Source organism: Lottia gigantea (assembly GCF_000327385.1).
Source record: "Lottia gigantea unplaced genomic scaffold LOTGIsca_281, whole genome shotgun sequence".
Taxonomy (NCBI): Eukaryota; Metazoa; Mollusca; class Gastropoda; family Lottiidae; genus Lottia; species Lottia gigantea.
In genome coordinates, this window is record NW_008708903.1 from 8,469 (window position 1) to 18,360 (window position 9,892).

General features: G+C 31.5%; 2 protein-coding genes across 2 annotated transcripts in view; one reads left to right on the top strand and one right to left on the bottom strand.

Annotated features, from left to right (window-relative positions):
- Positions 1-3,993, top strand: part of LOTGIDRAFT_145046 (hypothetical protein) — a gene marked incomplete at both ends in the record, with an annotated part of 8,715 nt that extends 4,722 nt beyond the window's left edge. The window contains 5 exons of the mRNA XM_009056647.1: positions 670-832; positions 1,334-1,457; positions 1,832-1,955; positions 2,256-2,475; positions 3,035-3,993. Of these exons, the coding sequence (XP_009054895.1) occupies positions 670-832; positions 1,334-1,457; positions 1,832-1,955; positions 2,256-2,475; positions 3,035-3,993 (1,590 nt within the window). The remainder of the gene's footprint in view (positions 1-669; positions 833-1,333; positions 1,458-1,831; positions 1,956-2,255; positions 2,476-3,034) is intronic.
- A 4,234-nt stretch (positions 3,994-8,227) lies between these two features.
- Positions 8,228-9,892, bottom strand: LOTGIDRAFT_175432 (hypothetical protein; the record flags this gene model as incomplete). The annotated part of the gene is made up of 1 exon (XM_009056648.1): positions 8,228-9,892. One exon carries the CDS (start codon positions 9,890-9,892, stop codon positions 8,228-8,230), a length of 1,665 nt encoding a protein of 554 aa, XP_009054896.1.

The following is a 9,892-nucleotide window of genomic DNA, read 5'->3' on the forward strand; positions in this document are numbered from 1 at the left end:
TTATTTCTAACTTCTATTTAATTTATTTCTAACTTCTATTTGGTTTATTTCTAACTTCTATTTAATTTATTTCTAACTTCTATTTGATTTATTTCTAACTTCTATTTAATTTATTTCTAACTTCTATTTGGTTTATTTCTAACTTCTATTTGATTTATTTCTAACTTCTATTTGATTTATTTCTAACTTCTATTTGGTTTATTTCTAACTTCTATTTGCTTTATTTCTAACTTCTATTAAATTTATTTCTAACTTCTATTTAATTTATTTCTAACTTCTATTTAATTTATTTCTAACTTCTATTTAATTTATTTCTAACTTCTATTTAATTTATTTCTAACTTCTATTAAATTTATTTCTAACTTCTATTTGCTTTATTTCTATCTTCTATTTAATTTATTTCTAACTTCTATTTAATTTATTTCTAACTTCTATTAAATTTATTTCTAACTTCTATTTGATTTATTTCTAACTTCTAATTGATTTATTTCTAACTTCTATTTGATTTATTTCTAACTTCTATTTAATTTATTTCTAACTTCTATTTGATTTATTTCTAACTTCTATTTAATTTATTTCTAACTTCTATTTGATTTATTTCTAACTTCTATTTGATTTATTTCTAACTTCTATTTGCTTTATTTCTAACTTCTATTTAATTTATTTCAGGGAGCTCAATGTCAGGAATGTAAAGAACATTTTGTAGGAAATCCACGAGACGGAGGAGAATGTATACCATGTTTAATGTTCTGTTATAATCATTCATCTAAATGTTTAACTCATAAAGAATTTATAGCCTCACAGATTGAAATGGGAGATCTCGCTCAGATTAGTCATGTGAAATATTATGAGAAGGTAAGTCTGGTGTTTTTACGGGGCAATGGGTAAGTCTGGTGTTTTTACGGGGCAATGGGTAGGTCTGGTGTTTTTATGGAACAATGGGTAGGTCTGGTGTTTTTACGGGGCAATGGGTAGGTCTGGTGTTTTTACGGGGCAATGGGTAGGTCTGGTGTTGTCAGGGGGCAATGGGTAAGTCTGGTGTTTTTACGGGGCAATGGGTAGGTTAGGGGGCGAGGTTTGGTGTAGGGGATCACAAACAATGCTGACCCCACATCCTTGCCCCTAACTATTGAAATGAGCATGTCTGATGTTTGATGTGTGTAAGGTTTGGGGTTTCATATATTGCTAGTCCTACCCAGGATAGGTTGTTAGGTATTAGGGGGTGAGAACTGACACCAGGACTCTTGGAAGCACTATAGGATGGTTGAAAGGTAAGAAGTTGCTATACAAGGGTTAAAGCTGTGTTCCTCTATTTTATAGAGACCTGGTAGAGGACCAATGGAAAGTGATGCTAAATGTGTCAAGTGTAAACATAATACAACTGGTACAAAATGTGAAAAATGTCTGGATGGTTATTTTAGACTACAAGATCGACCCAAAACAGAGGGTTGTATCAAGTAAGAAACTTTGTTTGTAGAAGTTGATTAAATTTGACCTATTACAATACAAGATCTTTGATTTCAACTCCATTTGTTTAACGTAGTGCGCCTTTTTTTTTACAAGAATTACCTTGTGTATATGATATACTTTCAAACAGTGATTCAAATTTTCAATCAGATGATATATGACCTCACTATTTGCTGAGCTGTTATTAAGATATAAACACTTAGAATGATGTAAATTGATGCTATCAGTGTCCCTGATACACATAACAAAACCTCTTTACAATCTGTTTTAAGTTGAATTTGTAATTGTACAGTTATACTGGAATTGCAGTGTCCAAGATAGAATATTAAAAAAACCTTTTTAACTTGAATTTGTAATTTTACAGGTGTCAATGTAATGGACATAGTAATATGTGTAATGAACATACTGGTGAAAACTGTCAATGTCATAATAATACAGAGAGTAAATGTGACAGTAAAGATGATAGTATACCTTGTTGGAGATTACAGGTACGTATAACTTGATAGTAATATCTACTTAACAATGTTTTCTAACAGAAGTATCTTGTGAGTTTTTATAAAAAACATTGTTTTAGTTCCCATAGATTGAAGTTGAGGGAATATAGAAGTAAAGTAAGAGTGAATGGTTAACAGAAAGGTTATTTTACAGTAGGGAGAGGGTTAACTCCAGAAAGGTTATTTTACAGTAGGGAGAGAGTTAACTCCTATATAATTGATAAGAGCCCAACTCGTACTGCCATATTTTAATGATTTACAAAGCGTATGTAATATATCTATGTAATATTTCAGTGTTCCCATTGTAAAGAGTATTTTATTGGTACACCAACAGAAGGTCATCAATGTTATCGTCAACTGACTATTGATAGAGAATACTGTTTTGACCCTGAAACACAGAAGAATTGTAATCAGTATCCCCATCCTTTACATCAAGGTCGTACTGTGTTTTTTGAAGTTCCACCTAAATATTTAAACGTTGATATACGAGTAACTATTGATGTTACAATGGGAGGTAATCATACTTTTATTTTTCTTAATTTAACAAGTTTTTTATTTTGAATTGATGTTTAGAACACCACGGTCTGTGTTAAACTATCTTCATGATGTCAACCTGTAATATTCAATATCTCAGTTTATTGTTTGATATCAACATCCTGTTACTTCTTAGTTCCTTAAAATCTCCATCACTAATAACAGAATAATAGTCAGAAAACATAAAAATAGCTTCAAAATAGTACTTAGTATGTCTTTATGTTGATAAAAATATAATCTTTTGTAAGTTTACATTGAAACAAAACACATTTCTCTCCTACAAATTTCAACCCAAAAAAGTCACAAATTTTGTCCTCGGTAAAAACAAATTTGAAAGATATAATATGTGCTATGTTTATATTTTTATCAACATAAAGATATTCTAAGACTATCAGTACTATTTTGAGGCTACTATTCTTATTATTCATAAGAATAATAGGTAAAGTTAAAAAAAACATTTAATATGTTCTCAATAAATTGTCCAATCAGAAAGAGTAGAGGTTTTTTGAACTATTATTATTATTATTATTATTTTGTAGGTGTTGACGTGTATTTTGCGAACAGTGAAGAAATATTTGTGACTGATGTGAATGTAACGAATGGAATTCATCTTGTACATCTTGATAATAAACTGATAGTTGATGCTTCGGAAGCTTTATTTGGTCATTCAGATTTATTACGTAGAAATAAACGAAGTGTGTTTGAAGATTCTAATCATGGAAAACGTGCTGCAGTTAACTCCCCTGTGACGGGGCCGTTTTCGTTACAGGAGGTCAAGGCCAACGATCTCAATACTTTTATTACAATTAAAAAACATATGACAATATTAGTGGTTCGCGATGTTCAATTTCGCTTAGTCATTACTCTACCTAGCGACGTTCATAAACTCGGTACCTCGCGATTTTTTATCGTTCTCTCTAGTAAAGGAGATAAGAAACATAACGTGACGTATGGAAGTTTGTATTTCCGTCAAGATCAACCCCATATTGATCTTTTCGTTTTCTTTTCTGTCTTCTTCTCGTGTTTTTTCCTATTTTTAGCAATGTGTGTTATGTTATGGAAAATGAAACAAGCGTTTGATACGAGGAGAAATCGTCAATTACGAGCCCAGGAGATGGAATGTATGGCTTCCAGACCGTTTGCCAAAGTATTAGTTTTAATAAAACATGACTATTCTATACCTACCCCTGTTTCATTCTCGTTACGTAAAAATCGACCGTTGAAACTAGTCCCTAAAAACATGCATTGTCCGAACCCCAGTCCTATTCATCTTCCACCTATTAATATCAAAGAACCACAACTCTGTACAGCACCGATAGCAGTGGAACCTACAGACGATGGTATTGCAGCTGTTGGTACTATTTTAATTCAGTTACCAGGTGATATTCATGCACCAACTAAATTATGTCTGGGTTCGGCGTTGACGATGAGACTCAGTCCTCCAGTTCAGGCTACGAAAGGAAACACAAGAGCCCGGCCCAGTGCTACTACTTGTTGATTCTCTCTTCGTGAGATTTATAACTGTTTGATTCAAGCTGAGATGTATCTGGATCAAAACTGAGCGTTGTCAAATATACTTGATACCTGATATCCGACTTCACCGGATTAAGTCTGTTGCAATCAAACTTCAATATTTGAACAGAGTAAACCTAAACTTTGTGAATAGTGATGTCAAATAAACAGGTCTAGGATTTGAAAATGTTTAGTTTAAGAAGAAGATGTGAAAAATTTGTGACTGCATTTCCGGTTAGACAGACAATTGTAATGAATTGAAAGTAAAAATAATTTTTGTCTTGATGCTAAAATAATGCTGCGATATCAAGAAGTCAATTGAATAAGTTATAAACTTAACCAAATAATATTTTTGAATGTAAAATGACTCTGGTGAATTTCTCAATGTTTATACATGATTTTTCTTGTTATTTTAACCAGAATTATATTATTATAACATGGAGAGAAGTGAATAAAACGGCAAAACGCAACACGATATCAGCAAGTAATTTAAAAGTTAAATTGGATTTTGTGTCTGTATATATTTGTGATGATATCTATAAACTGAGTGAATGGTGTCAAGGATTTCAATATACATCTGAAATTATAATTCAATAGTTGATACCTTTAAGTGAATTCAACTGACAGATCAACTGTGTATTTTTCAAGAAATTTAACAAACAAATAGAATATAAGATGAGAAATTATTGTGAGTTATATGGAAGTGAATTAAATCTAAAGTTGAAGGTAGTGTAGTGAATTCAACCAACAAACCGTCAGAATGTTGAATTCCTATATCGTTCTCAGTTAATAACTTTAACACGTGAATATAAACTGAGAGACAGGTGAAATTGATTTAACGTTAATGTGACTAATTGGAGTTATCTACCCTATTTTGTGATGTTTTTCTACCATTTTGATATTTTTGTTAAGAAATGAGGTTTGGTGAGATTTGTGTTCAGAATTCTGTTACTATGGTTACAAAGTTTATTTAAAGTTTTATCTATTAATACACATTTTATGTTTTCGTCCCTTTTGTGTTTTTGACGTTGAGATGCTGACCTTGAAAAGATTTTGACCTTGTAATATGTAACCTGCGTAGTTGTGAATTTAGGCTGTGTTTAACCTTCAGTGTTGTTGTGACCTTCAAAGACTGACCTTGATGTGTGTTGTGACCTCCTGGATGTGACCTTGAAGGTGAACGTCTCTTGATATTTAGGATAATTAGAGCTAGAGGGAAGAATGAAATATTACAGCGACTATAATCATTTTCCTAATTTTTCATTAAATAAAGTTATACAAAGTATGATGTAATATCTTTATAATTATCTTTCTGTTTCATTCTACCCTAGAGAGGTTGTATTCTCAAAAACTGAACTCTCTTCTCATTAGTCAATCATTTTAAATCTAGTTTAAATTGTCTTTTATTATCCAATCAGTTGTCTGAAGATCAGTTAGCGTGTAACTCTGAGTAAAATGTTTCAGGTGTTTTATTTCTATTTTCTGAAATTAGTTATTAAGATTACAGGTCCCTAGTTCAGTTTTTACTAGTATTAATTGTAAATTATTAACTTTGATTAAATTCTAGAATGATATCAGCTTTAGTAAACAATGTATTTTATATCAATGTTTGTATGTGAGGTAGGGAGAAAGTTGTATAATGTATGAAAGTTTTTTGTGTTTTTAGTCAAAGTCAGAAAAGCCAAAAAATTTCTTGTATCAATTTCAAAGTAGAATTTATTGTGTATCATTAATTTAACACCCCCTTCATCTCATTATGAACTATTCTACACATGCTTATCTTCATACCTTTTACTAGTATTACTTGTATTTAGAATAGTCCATTTACAATAATAGGCGAGTTTATTTTATAATTATGATTATGTGTAATTTTCAATCTTATAGTTTTAAAAGATAGTTAGAAATATTAGATCTATAATAAAATATAAGTGTTCTATTAACTGAAACTGTAATCATGCAGGATGGAAGGGGAAGAAAGAAAGATAGAAAGAAAGAAAAAAACAATATTAGCTATGTGAACTCTCTGAAATTGATATAAAGATGAAAAACCCTACCACCAAATAAACATGTGGTCTCTCTAGCAAAATAGAAGTTATAATTGTGACTAGAAAATTCCTTTTCAAAATCTTTCAATATTTGTAGTTTAATGTCTGTTCACACTGCTTGGTGATATTTTGTGTTCAGATTGTGACGTGTTCATTTTACTTTTAATTATATAAATTTTATATTTTTAATCAGTATACAATATAATATAAACTTCAAGAATATTTATAATAAATTTATGACAGTAGAGCTGTTTATTTTATCTATGTTTTAGGTTTTGAAAACTCTGTTATAGCCTGACTAATCTAGCTCTACCCTTTCCATGGATGCTATATACAGATGGGATATCAGATTTATAATGTCACTTTTTATTAGAGATCCTCCAATCCACTTTTGGATGGCTAGTTTTTGAGAATTTTCATCCTAAACATGCCGATATCCCACCTGTATCATACGTCTATGTTATGGGTAGGGCCAAATGAACCAAAATATGTGACAAAGTGTAAATTACATGATATTTGTATGTTTGTTTATTGTATGAACAGTAGTTTTTATCTGTTTATATTATTAGATATAGAGCTTGTAGTTACATCAGGTTATTATCAGACTTACTTTCTCTCTGTTGATTCTGAGATCTTGATAAGATTTTAAATTTTAGTGAAATATTGGTAAAGTTTGACAGTGGATCTATCAACTTTATCTGTATTAGTTGTTATGAGTTGTAGTAATATATTGAGCTCTGATCAAATTTCTTTCTTTTCATTTGTCAAAGTAACAGATTGTAAAGAAGTTTTCCAAACTGTTTATGTTTATCAGAGACACTGATAGCATCAATTTATATCATTCTAATTTTACATCAGACGTCTGTGTTATTGAAATTCCACTAAAAGTAAGCGTTTTATGGCTTCACTAGAGAAAAAGTTTCAATTGATATATTAGGAACTTTGTGATAACCCATAGCTTATGTGGAATTAGAATGATGTAAATTGATGCTATCTGTGTATCTGATACACATAAAAAATGTATAAAACCTCTCTTTATAATCTTGAAATGATAATTTGTTATAAAAAATGAGTTGTTGTGAGAGTAGACAATAAGAAAGAGTGTGTATTATACTCACCATTATACAGTATATGATCAATATAGTAGAATTATAATTATACAAGCAATCTTTTTACAATATATTAGATTTACTTCATACAAACAATTTGACTCATAAATTATAAAATAGGAAGAAAATTATTAGGGAAAAATTCTAACCAATCAGGTATAAATTGTTTTTGAGAATCCTTCATATTTTATAATTTATGCATCAATTCCTTGTAACTTGTTATTCAGCAAGCTAGAGTTTATAAAACTCTTGATATTAATGTTGTCTGTGTTTGTGTATTCGGAGCTTTTATTCATCCGATCATCAGGTCTTCATTCATTCATCACTGATATTTAATCTTTCATTTGCTCATTCATTTATTAATAAAATATGTATAGTCTGCACATTTTCATTTTCTTTCTCTTCAATTTTAAACCATGTTTATAGCCAGACAAGTTTAGCCCTCCATGTTCCTCAGATCTAAGATACGGATGTGATATCGACCAGACTTTGCCCTGATCCAATTTTCTTATAGATAGGCTACTTGTTGAAGTAGGGACAACAGGCATTGGGTTGTATTAGTATGTTTGAAGATCTCACAGATTGAAATATAGCACAGACTGAAACTCAGAGTAACAACACAATTCAGGTTCAGTTTAAATATTTTATCTTTAAAAACACCAACAAAACTCTAGAGCACAGTTGATTGGATGATAACATTAATTTATAATTCATTATTATCAACAACACATTAAATAGTATTAAATTTATTTATCTGCTACCACCAGTACCAATAAACTATTTACACCAAACTAAAGCAAATAAATTATATTAGCTATGGACTCTAGAAAAATAGATGACAAACCATTTGCAATGTGGCATCAGGTGTTCTGGGAAAGTAAGTATGGTCTGTCTAAACATCGACCAAAAAACTTTATATATTGGAGTGTAGCATGACAAGAACTATATACTGTTTTCTGGATTTCAGCTTCACAAAACATCTCTTTTACCACAAAAATAATGACTTTATTTCATATTATATAGATAATCACTTACTGTACCTAGTTTATATTCAATAAAACACAATTCAAGATCGTTTCCTACGAGTTTTTGTTTTCTTTCGTTTATCTGTACTCAGTGATTTTGATTGAAGACGGCCGACGTTTGTTCGTTTTTTATTATTAACGTGATCTTCAACTAAACTATGTAATAATCCTTGTTCAGCTAACATAGATAAAAACAGTGTTATAAATTCATCATAATTATGAGTTCTTCGACAATCATCAATTTTATATTTTCGACGTTTTTCATTTTCTTCTTTCAGATTATTTTCACACACACTAATTTCTCTTTCTACATTTTTTAACAAAGAAACTAAATCTTTAGGCGTGAAACCACTATGACTTGATTTATGTTTGAGTTTTACAGGAGATTTTGATTCTGTTGTGTCCATCTTTTCTTCTGTTTGAGATAAATCAGTGGTTACAGTTTCACCGCCAGTAGAAATGACATCAGCTTGCGGACTACACTGACACGAAGGAATATGGAAACTTCCTGGAGAACTGAATCCACTTCCTGCTTCAGAGGCAGTGTCTGTACTTTCTGATCCTGGTCCAGATAGACAGGAAAATTTGGTTTCAATGGTGAGTGGTTTCGTAACATCTGTTAATGAAACTGTTCGTGGTATAGTGTTAGTAATATTCCCATCTTTTTCATCAGAAACAGAAATTTGAATTTTCACTTTTTCTTTAACAGGAGATTGAGAAGTTGGGTCGTATGTTTTAACGGCTTCCGATGTGATTTCAGAATCAGTAGGACTTGATTCACCTGGTGGTACTTCACCTTCAACAGTTGTAACACTTGTACTTGTACTAGGTTCTGTTTTAATTTTAACTGGAGATGATTCCGTACTAGACACGTCTTTATAATTCGATTCATCTTTCTGAGTCTGGCTCACTTTTACCATTTGTTCTAAAGTTTCAAATACAATTCGTCTGTTGGTCTTCAAAGTTTTCAATTTGTTTTCATAAACGAGGCGTTTTTCTGGAACCACAGCCATAAGATTGAAACGAATGTCGTTATTTGGTTCCCCTCCTGTAGCCATTCCCAGTCGGTCTGTTATCACTCTTCGGAACTTCTCCGTCCATGCTTCATCCTTCTCCCATGGTCCATGATCAATAGGATACGGCTTCAAACCATCCAGTTCAAATAACCGTCCATTTATAGGTACGTAACTTACAAAATGAAAAGCCTCTCCAGTTTTGACAGTTGATAGACCTGCCTGTTTCTCAGGAAGATGTTTTGGTTCTGGTCTAGCATGACTGTTGTGAGCTCGGGCTAAAGCTGGAATATTTCCGATAGCTAGGCCTTTATCTTCTGGGTTCATCTTATGAGAGAATTCTTTCAAAGCATTTAGGTTTTCTCCCAGTGACACCTTATTACTGTTCAATAAAACACTCAGTAAGGCGTGAGTGGCACAAGAATTAGGAATAATTTGTTGAGCAAAGAAAATACTGTTGACAATTTCTTCTTCTTTCACAAATGAATCGACTTCTGTGCTGGTTTTTCGTCTTGATCGGCGTTCTTCGATCCATCTGAACAAGAAGATGAAACCATAAACTGGGCCCTCGATGCTCTTTTGTAGGTCGTAAATTTCTTCTACTTGCACTCCATTCACCCCGAAATCTTCTAGAAGCAGAGTGAATAGACCCGGATCACTTTCTAACTCCAGCCATCCTTTATTGATGTTCAT